The 23,988-nt window shown below is 44.3% G+C and overlaps 1 protein-coding gene across 6 annotated transcripts in view; it reads left to right on the forward strand.

Annotated features, from left to right (window-relative positions):
• plxna4 (plexin A4) overlaps nucleotides 1-23,988 on the forward strand; it is an 804,472-nt gene that overhangs the window by 542,361 nt on the left and 238,123 nt on the right. For all 6 annotated transcript variants that reach the window (XM_063073049.1, XM_063073048.1, XM_063073050.1 and 3 more), the window contains one exon: nucleotides 18,113-18,266. In XM_063073049.1, the coding sequence (XP_062929119.1) occupies nucleotides 18,113-18,266 (154 nt within the window). The remainder of the gene's footprint in view (nucleotides 1-18,112; nucleotides 18,267-23,988) is intronic.

The raw sequence follows: 23,988 nt of genomic DNA on the forward strand, positions 1-23,988 counted from the left end.
CTCCCTTCCTGAATCACCTTCCCTTCCTCCTCATCATCACATCACCTTCCTGAATCACCTTCCCTTCCTCCTCTTCATCACATCACCTTCCTGAATCACCTTCCCTTCCTCCTCTTCATCACATCACGTTCTGGAACCACCATCCCTTCCTCCTCTTCATCACGTCACCTTCCTGAATCACCTTCCCTTCCTCCTCTTCATCACATCTCCCTTCTGGAACCACTTTCCCTTCCTCCTCTTCATCACATCTCCCTTCCTGAATCACCTTCCCTTCCTGCTTTTCATCACATCACCTTCCGCAACCACCTTCCCTTCCTGCTCTTAAGCCAACTCTCCTACTCTTCCCCTATGACCACTCCATTCGACCTCCTCTTTTCCTCTTCTAACATTCTCTCCTCTGTCATCACATCTTCTAAACCTTTACCTCCACCAGCTTCTATCTCTTTCTCTAATGGTAATTGGCCTTCAGATCTGCCATGTCTACGTGCTAACCCACGTTGCTCGATTAAAGATGAAGATTTCCTTTTTTTGCCACATGTAGATTGAAACATACAGTGAAATGTGTTATTTCTATATGCAAACAACGCAATCTGGGGATGCGCTGTCGGCAACCTGTAACTGTTGCCATGCTTCTGGCACCAATATACATGTCTACAACTTACTAACCCTTTCCTGTATGTCTTTGGAATGTGGGAGGAAACCGGAGCACCTGGAGGAAACCCTCATGGTCACAGCGATAACAACAAACTCCTTAGAGATAGCAGCCATTGTTGAATCCTGATTTCCCAATCCTGGCACTGTTGACTGTTATGCTGGTATTCTGCCCTCAATTGGAAATAATTCTTCTGTTGACATCCGTAACCTTCAAGAGGAGTGCAACGTTGTCGTAGGGTTTGGAGGCTTGCTTGCTTCAATGACCCTGAGAGCTATGTTGGCTAGAATCAGGGCCTTGTGCTTTGACTCTTGGTAGAGTCACCCATGCCAAACAGGTCAAAGGGTAGAGGCCAGACTAAGAGTGGTCCACCTGTCCTCCAGGTTCAGGGTTTCAGCTCAGGACTAACAACCCCGACTGTGACAAGCGACACAGGCAAGGATGGTTAGGATGCAAGTGCTGGAGTATCTGAGACTCGGATTGGGACACAATACAATACTGAAATGAAGACAGGGTTCTGAACTAGATGCTAGATGAGAATCCACTGTTGAGCTGACGATTGAGCCCCGAACCTCCATTCAGGTGCCCTTTAAATATTAAAATCGTGGCCACCAGTTAGTGGGCAGCTCTGAATCTTTAAAGGGGCCACAACCATGATCCATATTCGGGAGAGTTGAAGCACCTAAACCCCAGAGGCTGGCGCAGTTGGGTGCGTATCGTAACACCTGACTGGTCAAAAAATTTTACAGAAACAGCAATGAAGAGCCATTCTTTATCTGTGTGTGATGATATAGACAGACAGAGATAGAGGATCTTCATTGCTGCCCTAAACACAGGTGGTTTAATGGGCAGAAAGTCAGTCTCGTCCGGTAACTAGGGGCCAGCTTGTTCACAGCAATAATTCAAACAAATCTCCCTGAAATTCTTCGACATTTCTTTCAATAGCTGCTCAGTGTCTTAATAGTGACTTAGCAATAATAGTTTAACATATGAGAAGAGTTTGATGTCTATACTTGATCAAGATCTGCAGGATGAAGGGGAGATCTCACTGAAACACCTCCAATTCTGGAGGGCCTGGATAGAGTGGACGTGCAGAGAATGTTTTCTTTTGTACAAGACTTTAGGATCTGACGATACAGCCCAACTGAGATGAGGATTCTTTTCAGTCAGAAAGTTGTGAATCTGTGGAATATTTTGCTCAGAGGTCTGGGGAGACCAACTCATTAGGTGTATTTAAGGCAAAGATAAGTTCCTGGTTAGTAAGGGGGGTTAAAGGTTACAGGGAGAATGGAGCAAATAAAAGAACAAGAAAATCAGCCATAATTGAATGGTGGGACAGACTTGATAGGCAGAATTAATTCTGATTTCTGTACACAGCAGCCAATTTATTAAATATATCTGCTTGTTAAGGCAAATGTCTGATCAACCAATCATATGACAGCGATTTAACGCACAAAAGCATGCAGACACGGTCAAGAAGTTCAGTCTGAATACTCCTGACTAGATATGTGATCTATGTGATGTTGACCATGGAATGGTTGTTGGGGACACAGACAGGTTGGTTTGAGTATCACAAAAACTGCTGACCTCCTGTGATATTTACACTCAACAGTCTCTGGAGTTTACAGAGAATGGTGTGAAAAACAAAAAAAAATCCTGCGAGTGGCAGTTCTGTGGGTGAAAGGACCTTGTTAATGAGAGAGGTCAGAGCTGAACGAGCAGAAGGTTCAAGCTGACAAGGAGGAGACAGTAACCACACGTTACGACAGTGGTGTGCAGGAGAGCATCTCTGAATGTACAGCACATCGAAACCTTGAAGTGGATGGGCTACAGCAGCAGATGACCGTGAACATACACTCAGTGGCCACTTTATTAGGTACAGTAGGTATCTAATAAAGTGGCTATTGAGTGTGTATCTTATGGCTATGGTAAGATTTAATACTCAGTGTTTGGATGCCCTAGATCATTCATTTGAAAGAGAGCCTTTCCTTTGCCTTCTTTTCCAATGGTGCCCTTCTGGCTCAGAGCAGATTTATCTCAGGTGGTCGGGTGGCTCTGTGCTTTCTCACTGCAGTGATGTAGGTTTGGAGGGATTGGGGTAGGTAATGAGAGAAATGGAAATTGAGAGTTTTCATTCTGTGCCTGTGTCACTCAGAAAAGCTGATATCCAGCCACAGGTAATTTCAGCAGGAAATGGAAAAAGGGACAGTGTATTATTTTAAAACATAGGTTATGAAATTACACCTTGCCAGCTTCCATTTACTGATAAAAAGTGACAGGTTTTGTATTCCAACAGCAAATTATTTCTCAGCACAGCCTGCCAACATCACTTGCTCTGAAATGCAATTTGAGGCCTAGGAGAAGAAGGCTGTCCAATCTGTGGTGGAAATTATAAGTGACAGGCTATAATTTTCAGGCCTTGAAATTCAAGTCACATTTCCTACTTTTTTTTAAAAATCAGGATGGATAAAAGGAGTGAGAGTGTGTGTGTGTGTGTGTGTGTGCACGCGCGCGTGCGCGTGCGTATGAGAGAGAGGTGCAGGGGGTGGTCAAGAAGGCAGCAAAGCAACACCTTATGTTGCATCTGGGTAGCCTCCAACCTGATGGCATGAACACTGATTTCTCCTAGTATTTTTCCTTCCCCTTTCCCTCTTCTTCTGATCCCCACTCTGGGCTCTAACCTGTTCTCCTCACCTACCTATCATCTCTCCCTGGTGCCCCCCCCCCATTTCCTTTCTCCCATGGTCCACTCTCCTCTCCTATCAGATTCCTTCTTCTCTAGCCCTATACTTCTTCCATTCCCTTGGTTTCACCTATCACTTTCAAGCTAATCCTCCTTCCCCTCCCCTCATCTTTTTTACCTGGTGCCTTCCCCCTTTCTTCTCAGTCCTGAAGAAGGGTCTCAGCCCGAACTGTTGCCTGTTTATTCATTTCCATAGATGTTGCTCAACCTGCTGATTTCCTCCAGGGTTTTGTGTGTGCTACCCAGGAAGGCCTTAAAACTGAGTACACTTCCTGAGAAAATTTACTGGACAGCCTTTGGGCCCAGATTCTTTTGGAACTAGGCAGGGATTCTCATTTGTGAGTGTTCATCTGAAAGAAAATCTGAGAGGGCTGTGTCCCCGTGACAGCGAGATGGTTCAGAACTGTTGAAAGCTCTGAGAAGGAGAGGAGGAGAAGATGGCGGCACGCGCAGCCTGTCCGGTGATGAATATCTGTTATCTGTCAAGTAGGGGACCGTGCACAATTCTGATTTGATGGAGACAGACGTGAGAGTACGGAGGAACATCTGGAAAACTTCTGAAATGCCCGCTTCACTGCCACTGCTACTGTGTAGTAACTGGGGAATCTCTGGAGCAGAAGGCCCTAAAATCCTCGGCTTTGCGTGTTTCAGTGGTCGGAGCGAGGTCGAAGGCGCTCGGCAGAAGATGGTGCTTGGGAGGTTGTATCGGAGCAGCTGGTCGGAGGCTGGAAGTTTTCGGACAGATGGACTCAGTGTCGGCTGTGGTCAGCTGCTTCCAAGGCATCGGCAAGTCGACAGTGCCTGGAGGTTAATGGCAGGGAGTTTCTCCCGTTTGCCGCCTGCTATCGGGGACTCGGGAGTCGATCGACTCGGGACTTTGAGACTTTTTTACTGTGCCCATGGTCTGTTCTTTATTAAATTACGGTATTGTTTTGCATTGCTGTAACTATATGTTATAATTATGTGGTTCTGTCAGTGTTAGTCTTTGGTTTGTCCTATTTTCTGTGATATCGCTCTGGAGAAACATTGTATCATTTCTTAATACATGTATGCATTTCTAAATGACGATAAAAGAGGACTGAGTGTCCTCATAATCTAAAAAAAAGAATTAGTGAAATGGATTTTGCTGCCAAGATGCAGTACACAATCTCTGTGGAGAGTGATCATTGTGCTTTCCCTGGCCAAGGCTTCCACTGCCTTTCACATCTGGTGAACAAATGGCAATATTTATCATGGAGTGAAATAGACAACATCATCTGAGAATTCCTTTGACTCAGCAAATGAGACCCAGATCCTGTATTTTTACATCATAATTTTTTATATCACTTTTTTTACTTCACAATTTTTCTGGCTTTCTTTTTGCAGTACTTATTTAATTTAATTTTTGATCTGTATTTCTTAGTGTAATTTTTAGTATTCTTTATTATTATGGTATTGCCATGTTTCGCTGTTGCAAAACAACAGATTTTACAACACACATAAAAATTGCTGGTGAACGCAGCAGGCCAGGCAGCATCTATAGGAAGAGGTACAGTCGACGTTTCGGGCCAAAACCCTTCGTCAGGACTAACTGGAAGAAGAGATAGTAAGAGATTTGAAAGTGGGAGAAAGCAGGATCTCCCAGTGGCCGCACATTTTAATTCCACGTCACATTCCAATTCTGATATGTCTATCCACGGCCTCCTCTACTGTAAAGATGAAGCCACACTCAGGTTGGAGGGACAACACTTATATTCCGTCTGGGTAGCCTCCAAACTGATGGCATGAACATTGACTTCTCAAACTTCCCTTAATGCCCCACCTCCCCTCCGTACCCCATCCGTCATTTATTTATTTATTTATTATTATCATTCATTTTTCTCTCTCCTTTTTCTCCCTCTGTCCCTCTCACTATACTCCTTGCTCATCTTCTGGGCTTCCCCCCTCACCCTTCCTTTCTCCCTAGGCTCCCCATCCTATGATCCTCTCATATCCCTTTTGCCAATCAACTTTCCAGCTCTTAGCTCCATCCCTCCCCCTCCTGTCTTCTCCTATCATTTTGGATCTCCCCCACCCCCTCCAACTTTCAAATCTCTTACTAGCTCTTCCGTCAGTTAGTCCTGATGAAGGGTCTCAGCCCGAAACGTCGACTGTACCTCTTCCTATAGATACTGCCTGGCCTGCTGCATTCACCAGCATTTTTTATGTGTGTTACTTGAAATTCCAGCATCTGCAGATTTCCTCGTGTTTGAGATTTCACAACATATGCTAGTGATATTAATTCTGATTATGATGCTAATACTGTACTCATACTGGCTATGAAAGCTTACAGTGGGATCTGCATCAGCTGGGTAAATGGGCCGGAAAATAGCAGATGGAATTTAATGCAGGCAAGTGTGAGTTGTTGCACTTTGGGAGGACCATCCAGGGTAGGAGTTACGTGGTATTCTATGACCTCTGTGACTCCAGTGAAGGAAATAGGAAAAAGGAGCACTGATATTTTGTCTGGGAGGAGGGTTCAAATTAGTTCAGATTGATGTGAAAATGTCTCCATATCCATGGTGTTAAGCTCTTCACATGAAGCGAAGTGGGTTTGTGGAGTCAAAGAGCATTACAGCACAGAAACAGGTCCTTCAGCCCATCTAATTTGTGCCAAACATTTATTCTGCCTAGTCCCAGTGACCTGTGTTTGGACATCGCCCTCTGTAACCCTCCCATCCATGTACTTATCCAAACTTGATTTAAATGTTGCAATGAAACCCCCATCCACCTCCTCTACCAGTGGCTCTCTCACACCACCCTATGAGAGAAGAAGCTCCCCTTAAATATTTCACTTTTCACCCTTAACACATAACCTCTAGCTCCGGTCGTACCCAATCTCAGTGGGAAAAAGTCTGCTTGCATTTACCCTGTCTTTACCCTCATTATTTTGTATGCCTTTATCAAATCTCCCCATATTCTCAGGGGAAAAAAGTCATAATCTATTCAACCTTCCCCTACAGCTTAGGTTTTTCCTGTAGTTAGGTGATCAGAATTGCAGACAATATCAAATTAGGCCTTATACAACTTCAGCAGGTTAAGAAACTTTCAACTATCAGGCTCCTAGATAACTTCACTCACCACAACATTGAAAGGACATTGAAATGGTTCAGGAGTCTGATGGCTGAGGGGTAATAACTGCTTCTCACCCTGGTTGTGTGGGTCTTGAGGCTCCTGTACCTTCTTCCTGATAGTAGCAGCAAGAAGAAAGCGTGTCCTGGATGGTAGAGCAGGGCATTAAGCACACAGCCTTGTGGTGCACCTGTGCTGATGGAGATCATGGAGGAGTTGCTGTTGCCAATCTGAACTGACTGGGGTCTGCAAATGAGAAAATTGAGGTTCCAATTGCACAAGGAGGTATTGAGGCCTAGGTATGGAAACTTACTGATTAGTTCTGAGGGGATGAAGCTATTGAATGCTGAGCTGTAGTTGATAAAGAGCATATCGATGTATGCATCTTTGCTGTCCAGATGTTCCAGGGTTGAGTGAAGAGCAGTGAGATGGCATCTGCTATGGGTATGTTAGGCAAATTGAAGCAGATCCATGTCACTTGTCGGGCAGGAGTTGATATGTTTCATCACCATCCTCTCAAAACACTTCATCACTGTGGATGTAAGTGCTACTGGACAATAATCATTGAAGCAGGTCACCACTTTCTTCTTGGCCACCAGTATAATTGAAGCCTATTAGAAGCAGGTGGGTACCTCAGACTGCTGAATGGAGAGGTCAAAGATCTCAGTGAACACTCCAGCCAGTTGATCAGCACAGGTCTGGGCCAGGTTTCACCCTCCTGAAGACTGCTTGCACGTTGGCCTCAGAGACCGAAATCACAGGGTCATCAGGGCTGTGGAAGTTTGTGATAGTTGCTCCATGTTTTGATGGTCAAAGCGAGCATAGAAGGCATAGAGCTCCTTGGGAAGTGAAGCCCTGTTGTCGCCTTTGTTGAGCATTTTCGCTGATTCACGTTTGGACTGGAATTGCCACTTTGCACGTGAGATGGATTTCCAGAGATCGTACCTGGACCTCTTGTCACTTTCTTGGTCACAAGACTTGAATGCCTCTGAGCTGGCTGTCAGCAGACTGTGGATCTCATGGCTCATCCAGGGCTTCTGGATCTTGTGAGGACACACACTTTATTTATGCTCTTAATAAACACACTTTATTAACTGTTTTAATAAAGTCTATGAAAGCATGGTGTACCCGTTCCCATCCACAGACGAGTTCTTGAACATGCCCAGTCCACTGTAGTTGCTCCTCTGCCTCCCAAGACCACATCTTTGTTGTCCTAAGAAGGAGTAGCAGACCGCACGACCCAATTTACATCGGTGGTGCGCAAGTGGAACAGGTCAAAAACTTTAAGTTCCTCGGGGTCAATATCACAAATGACCTGACTTGGTCTAACCAAGCAGAGTTCACTGCCAAGAAGGCCCACCAGCGCCTTTACTTCCTGAGAAAGCTAAAGAAATTTGGCCTGTCCCCTAAAACTCTCACTAATTTTTATAGATGCATCGTAGAAAGCATTCTTCTAGGGTGCACCACAACCAGGTATGGAAGTATTCCTGTCCAAGCCCAGAAGAAGCTGCAGAAGATCGTGAACATGGTGCAGCACATCACACAAACCAATCTTCCGTCCTTGGACTCACTTTACACCGCATGCTGTCGGAGCAGTGCTGCCAGGATAATCAAGGACACGACCCACTCAGCCAACACACTCTTCATCCCTCTTCCCTCCAGGAGAAGGCTCAGGAACTTGAAGACTCGTGCGGCCAGATTTGGGAACAGCTTCTTTCCAACTGTGATAAAACTGCTGAACGGATCCTGACCCGGATCTGGGCCATACCCTCCAAATATCTAGACCTGCCTCTCGGTTTTTTTTGCACTACCTTACTTCCCATTTTCTATTTTCTTTTTATGATTTATAATTTAAATTTTTAATATTTACTATTGATTCGTAATCCAGGGAGCAGGAAGCGCAGAATCAAATATCACTGTGATGATTGTAGGTTCTAGTAGCAATTGTTTGGCGACAATAAAGTATAAAGTATCACCAGAGCTTTGCTGTTTAGCCACTGCCTGCATGTAGGTGGGAGAAGGACAGCCAAGTGATCTGATTTACTGAAATGTGGTCTGGGCACAAAATGGTAGGCATTCCTTATCTTGATGTAACAGTGGCCTAGTGTGCTGAGGCCTCAGCTTACGTGCTGATGGTAATTGGGCATGGTTTTCTTCAAACAGGCCTAGTTGAAGTACCCAACGACTTGGTCTCCACAATTATCTGTGGCAATGAATTCCACTGATTTACAGCCCCCGGCTAAAGAAATAGAAATTTCTAATGCACAGCTCAAAACCAACTTTATCTTCCCCTAAAATGGAGGGTGGGCGGGAGTGCCACATGATTGGTGCTGCGAGAGGGGTGATGGTGAGCAGAGCAGCAGTGGGAACTTTTGCTGTGGCTGCTGCAGGCGGAATCCTGTTCACATCGCCACTGCTGGCCTAGTTAGGCAGGGCCAGAAACTAACTTTAGAGAGCATGCTGAGAGATTTACCGGGATGCTGCCTGGATTAGAAAGCCTGTCTCATGAGGATAGGTGGAGTGAACTAGGGCTTCTCTCCTTGGAGCAAAGGAGGGTGAGAAGTGGATTGATGGAGGTGCACAAGATGATAAGAGGCACAGATCGAGTGGAGAGACAACGCCTTTTTCCCAGGTGGAAATGGTTGATATGAGAAGGTGTTGCTTTTAGATGACTGGAGGAAAGTATCAGGGGGATGTCAGACATAGATTTTATTTCACACAGAGAGTGGGTGGTGGTAAAGACAGATATATTAGGGAGATTTAAGAGAATCTCAGATAGACACATGGATAAAAGAAATATAGAGGAATATGTGGGAGGGAAGTGTTTTCTTGATCTTGGAATAGATTAAACTGTTGGCACAACATGGTGGACCGAAGGGCTTGTACTGTACTTCACTGCTCTTTGTTCTAACCCGAGAAGGGTAAATAGTTAACAGTGAGATTGCCACCTTCTATGCTAAAGAAAGGGTTGTTCTGTCCACATTAATCAGAATTATTGCATCTGTGCCAAGTTTTTCTATCATGTCAGAACTGTCTCCAAGATGTGAGGCTGTCACTTTAAACCCGAGGCTCGAAGCTAAGACATTGCCATGGTTACTCAGGAGCCTGCTGCCACACAGAACAGAAGGAGCCTTTTGCTTTTGTCCCTGAATCAACAGGAGATGCTGAGATTCTCGCTGTTCACAGTGCAGTTGCACTGAGGTTGAATTCATCGTCTTTTCTTTCACAGTCCAGTCACAGGTAGCCTGGCTTTGTGAGTGGTGCAGTAACTCAGAGTTGTGCATACACATTCCTTACTAGAGAATCTAAAGCACAATGATGCAATTTGACACTACTGGTGAAGCTCTGTTGGAATTCTGATCTTGCACTTTATAATTTACCTGCACTGCACTTTCAAGATAGCTTTTACACTTTATTCAGCGTTATTTTGCCTTATTCTACCTCAATACACCGTGTAATGATTTGATCTGTATGAACAGTATACAAGACCAGCTTCTCACTGTTTCATTGTACATGTGACAATAATAAGCCAATATCAATTCCAATACCTGTTCCAGCATTCACTTTGAGAAATTAAATCTCAAGACGATAGGAGCAGAGTTAGGCCATTCAGCCCATTGAATCAGCTCCACCATCCCATCATGGCTGATTCATGATCCATATCAACCCCATACACCTCCCTTTTCACCATATCCTTTGATGCTGTGAGTGATCAGAAAATGATCAACTTCTGCCTTAAATATATGCACAGACTTGACCTCCACCACAGTCGGTGGCAGAGCATTCCACAGCTTCGCTCTTCTCTGGCTAAAAAACTCCTCTTTACCTCTGATCTAAAAGGTTGCCCCTCAATTTTGAGTTTGTGCCCTCTAGCTCTGGATACCATCATCGTAAGAAACATCCTCTCCACATCCACCCTACTGACTCCTTCCAACATTCGGTAGGTAATGATGTCGTACTCGATTGGACCCGATGCAATAGCAATTGTACCACAAATACACTGACACACGTAATTCTTTTCAAAACTTTATTCTCTACTCATAGCATGCTATGGGGGAAATTACAGACTGATCTCCCAAAGGAGCCAGTCCAGAGACTGCCCCCGAATTACACAATTCTCCACAATTTATAACGTTGATCAGGTAGCAGGAAATCTTATGATTACAAGTTTAGACAATATTAGAATCACTCCAATCACATGCTAAGATACAATTAGATGCAAAATAATCATTGGTCAGGTAGTTATAATTATTTTAAGCCAAAGCTAGCCCATCAGTTCCTCATTCGGACCCTTCTCCTTTTCTCCAGAACATTCTAGCCCCTGCACTATACTTCCCATATCTAGCTATACCTTGAGCTGCTTCTGCAAGATCAGATAGTTCCTCATTTGAGCCCTTGCCTATCTTTAGACAATAATGACTAGTATGTCACCGGCTGCTGGATAAAGCTTCTTTCTAACTTGTCCAAACTTGTCCAAAGCAGTTAGCTAAGGTGCTTACAAGGTGATTGATCGTTAATTAATCATTGTCCTCTGTTTTTCCCCCTATTTACCTATTCCTTCATTCTATCAATGAGATCTCCACACATTCTTCTAAATTCCAGTGAGTGCAGGCCCAAAGCTGCCAAACGCTCCTCATTTGTTAACCCCTTCATTCCCGGAATCATCCTCGTGAACCTTCTCTAGACTCTCTCCAATGACAACATATCGTTTTCCAGATATGAGGTCCAAAACTGTTGACAATACAGCCTGGCCAGTGTCTTATAATGCCTTAGCATTATCTCCTTGCTTTTACATTCTATTCCCCTTGAAATAAATGCCAACCTTGCATTTGCCTTCTTTACCACAGACTCAAACTGTAAATTAACCTTGAGAGTCTTACACAACGACTCCTAAGTCCCTCTGCACCTCTGATGTTTAAACCTTCTCCCCATTTAGATAACAGTCCACACTATCGTTCCTTTTACCAAAATGCATTATGTAAACTATATTCCATCTGCCACTTTCTTGCCCATTCTTCCAATTTGTCTAAGTCCTGCTGTAATCACATTGATTCCTCAGCACTACCTAACCCTCCACCTATCTTTGTATCATCTACAAACTTTGCCACAAAGCTATCAATTCCATTATCCAAATAATTAACAAACAATGTGAAAAGTAGCGGACCCAATACTGACCCCTGAGGAACACCACTAGTCAGTGGTAGCCAACCAAAAAAGGCTCCCCTTTTACTCCCACTTGCTGCCTCCTGCCTGTCAGCCATTCCTCTATCCATGCCAGTATCTTTCCTGTAACGCTATAGGATTTTATATTGTTGGCAGCTTCATGTGTGACACCTTATGACACATTCTGAAAATCTAAGTAAATGACATCTACTACCTCTCCTTTGTCCACCCTGCTTGTTAGTTCCTTGAAGAACTCTAACAGATTTGTCAGGCAAGATTTCCCTTTACAGAAACCATGCTGACTTTAACTCATTTTATCATTAGTCTCGAAGTACGCAAAATCTCATCCTTAACTCCAACACTTTCCCAACCACTGTGGTTAGGTTAACTGGCCTATGATTTCCTTTCTTTTGACTTCCTCCATTCTTAAAGAGTGGAGTGACATTTGCAATCTTCTAGTCCTCCAGGACCACACCAGAATCACCTTGAAAGATCATAACCAATGCATCTGTTATCTCCTCAACAACCTTTCTCAGGACTCTGGGATGTAGTCCATCTGGCCCAGGTGACTTATCCAACTTCAGACCTTTGAGTTTGCCTAGCCCTTTTTCCTTTGTAGCAATGGCGCTCACTCCTGCATCCTGACACTTATGGAACTCTGGCACACTGCTAGTGTCTTCCACAGTGAAGACTGATGCAAAGTATCCATTAAGTTCATCTGCCAACTCTTTGTCCCCCATTACTTCCTCATCAGCATCATTTTCCGGTGGTCCAGTAGCAACTCTCACCTCCCTTTTACTCTGTATATAATTGAAAAAGTTTTTAGTATCCTGTTTGATATTATTGGCTAGTGTGCTCTGATATTTTATCTTTTTCCCTTATACCTTTTTTAGTTGCTTTTTGTTGGATTTTAAAAGCTTCCAAATCAACCATCTTCCAATGTCATGGTCCGGTCCGTGAAGTCTGCGTTCCAGTTCAGGGGCCGGTCCATGGACTCTGGACTCTGGGTCTTCTGGCACTCCCTTGTTTCAGTTGGGCTTAATCATGGGCATCTGATGCTCATCTTGGGGCTGGGAATTATAAGTGGCCCTGGGTTCGAGTGTGGGTGCTGGTTTATCTTGTCAGTATCCTGTTCTTGCCTCCGTGGAGCAAGTCAGGCCGTCTTTGCTGTTACCCTGCAATTGGATCTGTCCCTTCCTGTCCTTGCCTCTGTTGGGTAAGCCAGGCCATCTTTGCTGTTACCCTGAGGCTGGACTGTTCCCTTCCCTTCCCTTTCCTCCTGGAGCCTTGCCCTGCAACTTGTGTCTGGAGCCTTGAACCTTGTCAAGTTCAACCACCGGAGCGAGACCGGAGCCTTGCTGTGTCAAGATAAGGAACTGTCTTTTGTTGAGTTGGAACTGTCTCTGTGTCCACGCCTTCGCTAGGTAGGGCTGGCCATTTGTTGCTACCTAGTGTTGGGAACTGTCTCTGTGTCCACGCCTTTGCTAGATATATCTGGCTGTTTGCCACTACCTATTGTTGGGAACCATCTCGTCGTGTTCAGCATTCTGTGTAGAGCCCTGGCCCCAAGTCCTGTTCCCAAGGAGGGGTCCCGGCTCTGTGTTCCATGTCCCTGTGTTCCTGTCTCTCAAGTCCAAGGCTCCATGTTCCCATGCTCTAGACCAAGGCTCTGTGTTCCTGTCCTCCCCAAGACTAAGGTTCTATGTTCTGCATTCCTGTTGTCCAAAGTCCAAGGTTCCGAGGTTCCTGTCGTCCCAAGGCCAAGGCTCGGCTGTTCTTGAGTACCAAGTCAAGACTCTGTGTTCTCGTCCTGTCCGTGTGCTTCATCCTATGCTGGAGTTCCCTCATCCCCCCCAGGAGTCTCTCATTCTGTCCTGTAGCCTCGCCTAGTCCTGTCTCCCAAGACCACGTCATGTCTTCGCCTAGTTCCGGAGTCCAAGCCCGAGTCAAGACCCAGGTTCTGGGTCCTTGTCCAATCTCTGGCTCGGAGTCTGAACTCAAGCCTCATCATGTCCTCGCCTCGAAGAACCCAAGCCATGTCCAGTCCTGTAGCCAAGTCATGTCCTCGTCTAGTTCCGGGGTCCGAGCCCGAGTCAAGACCCAGGATCTGGGTCCTTGTCCAGTCTCCGGCTTGGAGTCCAAGCCCAGGCTCCTAGTTCCCAATTCTTTGTCCTGGTCCCGCTTGCCTAGCCAATGTCTTAGCCCAAGTCTGTGTTCTTGTCCCAGCTCTCTAGTCAAGTCCTGTTCCCAGTACTTCAGTGTCTGTCTTGCATTTGGGTCCGCTCCCAGCACCCCCCTTATGACATCCAAGACACTGTCTTTCAGAATCATGTAAATGTCCATAGGACCATAAAATATAGGAGCAGAGTTCGGCCATTTGGGCCATTGAGTCTGCTCTGTCATTTCATCATGGCTGATCCAATTTTTCTCTCAGCCCCAATCTCTTACCTTCTCCCTGTTTCCCTTCAAGCCCTGAATAATCAAGAATCTATCAACCTCTGCCTTAAATATACATAAAGGCTTAGTCTCCACAGCTGCCTGTGGCAATAAATTCCACAGATTCACCACTTCCTAGCTAAAGAAATTCCTCCTCATCTCCAATCTAAAAGGACACCCCTCTATTCTGAGGCTGTGCCCTTTGGCCTTAGACTCTCCCACCATAGGAAACATCCTCTCCTCATCACTCTGTCAAGGTCTTTCACCATTCAATAGGTTTCTATGAGGTCACCCCTCATTGTTCTGAATTCTACTGAATACAGGCCCAGAGCAATAAAGTATTTTCAAACCTGGAATCATATTGGTGAACCTCCTTTGAATCCTCACCAGTTTCAGCACAATCTTTTAAGATAAGGGGCCAAAATTGCTTACAATACTCCAAGTGAGGCCTCACCGGTGCTTTATAAAATCTCAATATTATACCCTTTGATATTCTAGTCCTCTTGAAATGAATGCTAACATTGTATTTGCCTCCCTCACAATAGACTCAACCTGTAGGTTTACCCTTAGGGAATCCTGCACAAGCACTCCCAGTCTATTTGTAACATACATCAAAGTTGCTGGTGAACGCAGCAGGCCAAGCAGCATCTATAGGAAGAGGCGCAGTCGACGTTTCAGGCCGAGACCCTTCGTCAGGACTAACTGAAGGAAGAGTGAGTAAGGGATTTGAAAGCTGGAGGGGGAGGGGGAGATGCAAAATGATAGGAGAAGACAGGAGGGGGAGGGATAGAGCCGAGAGCTGGACAGGTGATAGGCAGAAGGGGATACGAGAGGATCATGGGACAGGAGGTCCGGGAAGAAAGACAAGGGGGGGGGGAGGTGACCCAGAGGATGGGCAAGAGGTATATTCAGAGGGACAGAGGGAGAAAAAGGAGAGTGAGAGAAAGAATGCGTGCATAAAAATGAGTAACAGATGGGGTACGAGGGGGAGGTGGGGCCTTAGCGGAAGTTAGAGAAGTCAATGTTCATGCCATCAGGTTGGAGGCTACCCAGACGGAATATAAGGTGTTGTTCCTCCAACCTGAGTGTGGCTTCATCTTTACAGTAGAGGAGGCTGTGGATAGACATGTCAGAATGGGAATGGGATGTGGAATTAAAATGGTGGCCATTGGGAGCTCCTGCTTTCTCTGGCGGACAGAGCGTAGATGTTCAGCAAAGCGGTCTCCCAGTCTGCGTCGGGTCTCACCAATATATAAAAGGCCACATCGGGAGCACCGGACGCAGTATATAACCCCAGTCGACTCACAGGTGAAGTGATGCCTCACCTGGAAGGACTGTTTGGGGCCCTGAATGGTGGTAAGGGAGGAAGTGTAAGGGCATGTCTATCCACGGCCTCCTCTACTGTAAAGATGAAGCCACACTCAGGTTGGAGGAACAACACCTTATATTTCATCTGGGTAGCCTCCAACCTGATGGCATGAACATTGACTTCTCTAACTTCCGCTAGGGCCCCACCTCCCCCTCGTACCCCATCTGTTACTCATTTTTATGCACGCATTCTTTCTCTCACTTTCCTTTTTCTCCCTCTGTCCCTCTGAATATACCTCTTGCCCATCCTCTGGGTCACCCCCCCCCTGTCTTTCTTCCCAGACCTCCTGTCCCATGATCCTCTCGTATCCCCTTTTGCCTATCACCTGTCCAGCTCTTGGCTCCATCCCTCCCCCTCCTGTCTTCTCCTATCATTTTGCATCTCCCCCTCCCCCTCCAGCTTTCAAATCCCTTACTCACTCTTCCTTCAGTTAGTCCTGACGAAGGGTCTCGGCCTGAAACGTTGACTGCGCCTCTTCCTATAGATGCTGCTTGGCCTGCTGCGTTCACCAGCAACTTTGATGTATGTTGCTTGAATTTCCAGCATCTGCAGAATTCCTGTTGTTTCCAGTCTATTTGTACCTCAGTTTTTTTGTATTTTCTCTCCATTTATAAAATAGTCTACCCTTTTATTTCTTCTACCAATGTGCATGACTACATTTCCTGACACTGTATTCCATCTGCCACTTCTCTGCCCATTCTTCTAATCTGTATGTCATTTTGTAGCCTCTCTACTTCCTCAAAACTATCTGTTCCTCTACCTATCTTCATATCGTCTGCAAACTTTGCAACAAAGCCATCAATTCCGTCATCCAAATCATTGACCTATAACGTAAAAAGCATCGGTCTCAACACAGACCCCTGTGGAACACCCCTAGTCACCAGCAGCCAGACAGAAAAGGTTCCCTTTATTTCCCACACTTTGCCTCCTGCCAGACAGCTACTGATTTATCCATGCTAGAATCTCTCCTGTAATACCACGGGCTTGTAGCTTGTTAAGCAGCCTCATGTGTGGCACCTTGTCAAAGGCCTTCTGAAAATCCAAATACACAACATCAACCGATTCTCCTTTGTCTATTTTGCTCATTAGTTCTTCAAAGAATTCCAACAGATTTGTTAGGCACGATTTTCCTTTGAGGAAACCATGCTGACTACAGCCTGTTTTATCATGTGCCTTCAAGTACCCTAAAGCTACATCTTTAATAATCGACTCCAACGTCTTCCCAACCACTGAGGTCAGAATAAATGGCCTATAATTTTGTTTCTTCTGCTTCTTTCCCTTCTTGAAATTTGTAATTTTCCAAGTGATTTATCTACCTTCTGACCTTTCGGTTTCCTAAAAAGTTTCTCCCTAGTAATGCTAACTTCACACACTTCATGACCCCTGACATCTGGAACTTCCACCATACTGCTAGTGTTTTCCACAGTGAAGACTGGTGCAAAATATTTATTCATTTAACTTGCCATTTCCTTGTCCCCCATTACTACCTCTTCAGCATCGTTTTCCAGTGGTCCGATATCCACTCTCACTTCTCTTTTAAACTTTATGTTTCTGAAGAAACTTTTGGTATCATCTTTAATATTATTGGCTAGCTTACTTTCATATTCAAGTATAAAGTATATTCCATCTTAAAGACTTTTTTGTTGCCTTCTGTTGGTATTTGAAAGCTTCCCAATATCTAACTTGCCACAAAATGTTGGTCTAGTATATACCCTCTCATTGGCTTTTATGTTGGCTTTGACTTCTCTTGTTAGGCACGGTTGTGTCTTCTTGCCTTTAGAATACTTCTTCCTCTTTGGAGTGTATGTATCCTGTGCCTTCCAAATTGCTTCCAGAAATTCCATCATTGCTGCTCTTCTGTCAACCCTGCCAGTGTTCTATTCCAATCAATTCTGGTCAACTCCTCTCTCAACCCTCTGTAAATCCCTTCATTTTGTAATTATAATACATCTGACTTTCCATGTGGTAACTTTTTATAAGTCATTGTTCGGACTGCATTGGATTGTTGTGGGAAGTTTTGGTGCCCACATTAAAGAAAGGATATGCTGGCACCACAGAGGGACAAGGAGATATCTACAAGTGTGATCCTAGGAATGACAAAGTTAATGTGTGAGGAGCATTTGATAGCACTGGGCATGTACTCGCTGTAGTTTAGAAAAATGAAGGTGGATCTCATTGAAACATATGGAAAATTGAAAGGCCTGGAAAAAGTGGATGTGGAGAGGATGTTTCCAGTAGTGGGAAAGTCATGAACCAGAGTAGAAGGATGTCCCATTAGAACGGAGATGAGGTGGAAGTTCTTTAGCCAGAGGGTGGTGAATCTACGGAATTTCTTGCCAAAGACGGTTGTGGATTGGATTGGAGATCGATACGTTCTTGATTAGTAAGGGCATCAAAGGTTATGGGAAGAAAGCAGAATAACAGGATTGAGAGGGGGAAAAATCAGGCATGATGAATTGGCAGAGCAGACTTGATGGACCAATTGACCTAATTCCATTCCCATGTCTTATGGTCTAATGATGTGCATAAGGGAGGGATTGTTGGAAAGGAGGTGCTGAGTGAAATGTGCTGTTGAATGTATTCATGTCCACTGCAATTGCATGTTGGTATCTGCTGTGACCATACCCAACCTCTGGTGTTGTTCTGTTCCCTTCATCAGCTGGTGCTGGAGGCTCATAACGTTCCTGAGCTCTCTGCAGGAGTCAACTGCACGTTCGAGGACTTTGCAGAGATGGATGGCCTGGTGATGGGGAATATTGTCAAGTGCATTTCTCCGGCGGAGAGGGAGGTGCCCCAAATCCTGACAGATGAAGGTAAGAGGTGGAATGGTGAGGAAACAGTATACTCACTTGGACAATGGTGGGAACAGCTCTCGAGTTTTCTGCTAGAATGAAATTCACTATGATACCACTAATACTGAAAATTCCAGAGGCTCATCCCACTTGATTAGTGTTAATGGAGGCAATCAGGGTGACGGGACTGCTGCCAGAATGACATTTTCCAAACCTCAGGTGTGATTTTCTGTGTTAAGGGTCAGACACAGCGTACCTTTGAACCTCACAGTACAGTACAGAAATATGCCTTTCAGCCTCTTGCTCCTGTGTCTCCTTTTGCAATAGTGCATGTTCATCATCATCATCATCACCATCATCATCATCATCATCATCATCACCATCATCATCATCATCATCATCATCATCATCATCATCATCATCATCACCATCATCATCATCATCATCACCATCATCATTCATCATCATCATCATCATCATCATCATCAGGTGCCGTGCCCAGTTTGAGCTTTGACTGCTGTGGCCCACACACTCCTGTTTTGGGTCAAGTGGATCAATTCATTGGTATTCATTTCCAGTTCTCTGGCTGTTGTCTCCATCATCATTTGTCTTTGCCTTCCTCTTGCTTTCTTCCCTTCAATCTTTCCCATAATTACTGTGCATTCTAACTCCTCTTTCCTAATCACATGTCCAATGAAGTTGCATTGCCTTTTCATGATCTCATACATTATTTCTCTTTTTGTGTTTGCTCTGTCCGTGACATCCTCGTTAGATATTTGTTTCATCCATGATATTTTTGCTTTCTCCTCATCACACTGCCCATTCTATACTCAAGAGTCTTGATATTTTCCCCTTTTTCCTCAACCTTATGGTGACTTGACTGAGGTGTACAAGCTGATGCAGTTTAGATTCAGTGGACAGCCAGAGAATTTTCCCCAGGGCAGAAATGGTTAATCTGAGAGGCATGACTTAAAGTTGATTGGACAGAAGTATAAGGGGGGTATCAGAGGTAAGGTTTTTTCACACAGAGTGTGGTGGGTGTATGCAACACACCGCCAGGGTGATAGTAGAGGCCGATACTGTGCTGTGCAAAAGTTTTAGGCACGTATATAATTTTATGTATTGCACTCTACTGCTGCAAAAAAAAACCTAATTTCATGACATAGGTGAGTGATGATCTGATTCTGATATGAGTCGCTGTTGTGGACTGAGGGTGGGAAGGTGGCAGAGAGAGGGGAATCATGGTTGGGAAAGGAGAGGAAAGAGGACAGGAAGCATTAGAGAGACATTCTGTAAAGATCAATAAACCAATTGTTTGGAATCAGAAGACGTTGCCTGGTGTCTCAGGGTTGGAGTGTCTGCGTCCGTGTTACCCTCTGCCCCAGCACACCTGTCCCACATCCCTCCCACGGCACTCCACCCTTGCCATTCCCAACATCCTTTGCTCCTGCCAAATTTACAAACTCGCTCTTTGCTCTCCGCTCCATGTTGACAAATACAGTACTGTGTAAAAGTCTTTGGCATCTTAGCTCTCTCTCTATATATATATATATAAAAAAAAACTTTTGCACATTTAAGAAACTCTTAGGTACATGGCTGATAGAAAAATGCAGGGATTTGTGGGAGATAAGGATCTTAGAGCAGGTTAAAAGCTCGGCACGTTGAGATCAAAGGACCTGTGCTGTACTGTACCGTTCGATGTGCTTATTTTCTATGTTGCACAGTCTCTGAAGAAGGGACATCATTTTTGAAATTTCAAGAGGGTGCCAAATCTGTGGAAGGCAAGTCACTGGGTATATTTAAGGCAGAGATTGATAGGTTTCTGATTGGTTAGACCAGAGACCGTAAGGGCAAAATTAGACCATTAGGCCCATCAAGTTGTTCCATGAGGGTTAAAGGTCACCAGGAGAAAGCAGGGGAATGGATTTGAAAAAAATATCTCCTGTAATTGAATGGCAGGACAGTCTTGATGGGATGAATGGCCTAATTCTGTTCCTATATCTTATGCTGTTATATACTACACCTTACTCTGCTGTATTCCTGTGCCCGCAGTGATGTTTGAAGCTGCCAGAGTAACAGCAAGTTGTAACTATAGCCCACTTTATTGGAAGGAGAGCATATGAATAGGAATGAGAAAATGTACTGTAATCACAACATAACAAGTTTATATTGGAAATTACCATTCTAAATGTAGCTAGAGGAATATGTAATGTAAACCCACTGGAGGGACGAGTCTTCACTGAATTTAAAAATAGGCAAAATTGTTTTCCTTGGAGTGAAGGAGGTGTGAACTTACAAAATCATGAGGGACATAGATAAGGCAGGCAGTAACAGTGTTTTAAGTGAGAGGTGAAAGATTTAATCAGGTGCCTGAGAGACAGAATGGGGTGGATATACAGAAAGTGGTGCCAGAGGAAATGGTTGAAGCAGGTTATGGTATTTATAAGACATTTCGACAAGTCCATGAATGGAAAAGGTTTTGAAGGCTATGGGCCAAATGTAGGCAAAGGGAACTAGCTCAGGAAGCTTGGTTGTAACGGATGAGTTGGGTTGAGAGGACGTTTTTTCCATGCTGTGTAACTCTATGTGTACATACCCTGGTCCAAATATCCCTCTAACCAGAGAGCTGGGGTTTACCTCACTTCAATTTTCTTGTATTCCTAAAGGAAAGAAGTGGCCCTTTCCAAAACAAAATGCTGCCGACCTCTTGTCACTTGCATTCTTTATTCTAGATCCTACAGTGCAGGAACAGGCCCTTTGCCTAACTCATCCATACCGATCCCCACCATGCTGGTCCCATTTGCCTGTGGTTGGTCCATAGACCCCTCCTATTCACGTGCTGATCCAAACGACTTTTAAATGTTGTTATACCTGCCTCAACCACTTGCTCTGTCAGCTCATTTGATGCAAGCTCTGATGCCTGTTTATTCCTCAGACGCATGATAAAGACAAGTCCCAGACTCTAGTTCAGTCGTTGTTGTCAGGTATCATGCCCTTCCAGCTCATAACTTTCACCGGCAGGCCATCATGATTTGAAAGCTTTGTTGAAACTATAGCTGTAAACTGAAATGTCTTTTGAGCAAATAGTACTCAAATGAATTGCACCCATTAAAGTAAGTGGAAAGGAAATTGCTACCTGGAGGTGCATTGCTTGTTAGAATGGCTCAACATTCAGAGCAATAGCTTCTGTTTAACCTAACAGGAAAATCAATTGCTCCTGGAATTTAGGTTTGTCAGTTCAGCTGACTTCTGCACTGATCAATAAGTTGTGCGTTTTACAATGGGATTATTTTGCTGTGTGTATCTCTGTTGGTCTCTGTCTAGCAGCTCTGATGAATGGTGCTTGAACTTTGGTGGTGGTAGGAGGGGTCTACCTCCTGAACGTGAGGCTGTTCAGCCCCATTTCACCAACCTCTCGCTTGAAAATGTCTACTACAATATACTTAGCTATTTTGTAGTTGAATTTTGCCATAGTTCTCTGTTCCACATTCAACTTTTAAGAAATTAAATTCAAAATCTTTTACTACTTTCATTCCTGCATATTTGAACTGCCGTACTAGACCATCAGTAACTCATCCTGAGGGCTCTGGGAGGTTAGGAGTGACCTTCTCAAAACTAGTATAAATAATAAGCAAAAACAGAAAATGTTGGATACTCACAGCATGTCAGGCAGCATCTTTGGAAACATGAACTTTCTTCTTAGCTCCATAGCTGCAGCACGACCTTCCGAGTATTTCCTGCACTTTCGGTTTTTAATTCAGATTTGTAGCATCTGCAGATTTTTGATTAGCATAAGAGGTCAGCAATTTGATTTGCATGTGAATTCCATGAGTGGTTGTGGGGTCTCCTGTGGTTAGGTGGGTGCTACAGCAGTGGATCAGAGAAGGAACTCTAACTCAACTTCTCTTGTCTTTACTTTGCATCTGCTGAAACCAGATTAATTCAAACTGCTGCAGTTTCTCAAAGCCATTTACCGAGTCAGCACCTTTAATGGGAAAAATAATATTAATTTTCAGGCATTTCTCTCTGTCAATATTTTAATTACATTTTAAATTATCTGACTGGTTAGATTTTCAGACTTGGTGATGTGTTCTGAATGCCAGCCAGGATTACATTAAAAATACAGAGGCATGCAAATAAATATTAAAGTAATTAAATAGAAAATGTGTGTAGCCGTGGATAGACATACTAAATGGAGAAATGTCTTGGTGTCAATAAAATTGCATTTTCAACAAATTTATGATTAAATTAGATTTTAAAAAAGCTGTCTGGCTTTTCATTGGAAAATCAATGTTGAATGATCTCTGGATGAATATGCTCAATTCAAACCAGGAATTTACAGGCTTTCGCAACACACACAAAATGCTGGTGGAACGCAGCAGGCCAGGCAGCATCTATAGGAAGAAGTACAGTCGATGTTTCGGGCCGAGACCCTTCGTCAGGACTAACTAAAAGAAGAGCTAGTAAGAGATTTGAAAGTGGGAGGGGGAGGGGGAGATCCGAAATGATAGGAGAAGACAGGAGGGGGAGGGATGGAGCCAAGAGCTGGACAGTTGATTGGCAAAAGAGATACAGAGCTGGAGAAGGGAGAGGATCATGGTACAGGAGGCCTAGGGAGAAAGAAAGGGGGAGGGGAGCCCAGAGGAAGATGGAGAGCAGGCAAGAAGTGATTGTGAGAGGGACAGACAGAAAAAAAGGGTGGGGGATAATAATAAATAAGGGATGGGGTAAGAAGGGGAGGAGGGGCATAGACGGAAGTTAGAGAAATCAATGTTCATGCCATCAGGTTGGAGGCTACCCAGACGGAATATAAGGTGTTGTTCCTCCAACCTGAGTGTGGCTTCATCTTGACAGTAGAGGAGGCCGTGGATAGACGTATCAGAATGGGAATGGGATGTGGAATTAAAACGTGTGGCCACTGGCTCTAGTATCTAGGGTTTTTCGTTCACACTGTGGTTCAGAGTCAACACTGTTTGCTCTGAGTCAAACGTCGTAGGTTTGAGCCCCATTCCAGCAGCTTCAGGTGGAATTCTGAGGGAGTTCCACGCTGTTAAAGTTGTTAGAAACATAAAACTGAGTCCCTCTCGGATGTACCAGCAGAGAGTTTTCAAACTGTTCACATCACCGTCTGGTATGGAGGGGCCACTGCACAGGATCAGAAAAAGCTGCAAACTCAGCCAGCTCCATCATGGACACTAGCCTCTCCAGCATCGAGGATACTGTCAAAAGGCAATGCCTTAAAAAGGCGCCATCCATCAATCAGAACCCCCATCACCCAGAACGTAACTTCTTTTCATTGCTGCCAAGGAGGAGGTACAGGAGGTATGCTGCTGCCGCCTATAAAACAAATTTCATGACATGTGCCAGTGATATTAAACCTGATTCTAATTGATATAGACATAAAAGATACCAAAGCTTTGTTCAAAATTACAGACAATAAAAACATTACACTCAGGTGGAGTGAAGGTCGTTAGATAAATCTTAAGCTTAATTAGTTTGATGTCATTAACATGAATGGTTGAGACTGAGATCATGTCCATAATTAGTATGTATTTATCCTTCCCGCTGCAGTTTTTGGAGAAGTTATCCTGCTTTTGCTGGGAGACAGTATCTGATTCCTCTGCTCTTTAAAGTTTAAAGTTGAAAGTAAATTTATTATCAAAGTACATAATTATTACAAACTACAGCCCTCAGATTCATTTTCTTATTGGCATACTCAATAAATCTGTAAAATAGTAATCAT

The sequence above is a fragment of the Mobula hypostoma genome, chromosome 20 (assembly GCF_963921235.1).
Source record: "Mobula hypostoma chromosome 20, sMobHyp1.1, whole genome shotgun sequence".
NCBI classification, from domain to species: Eukaryota; Metazoa; Chordata; class Chondrichthyes; order Myliobatiformes; family Myliobatidae; genus Mobula; species Mobula hypostoma.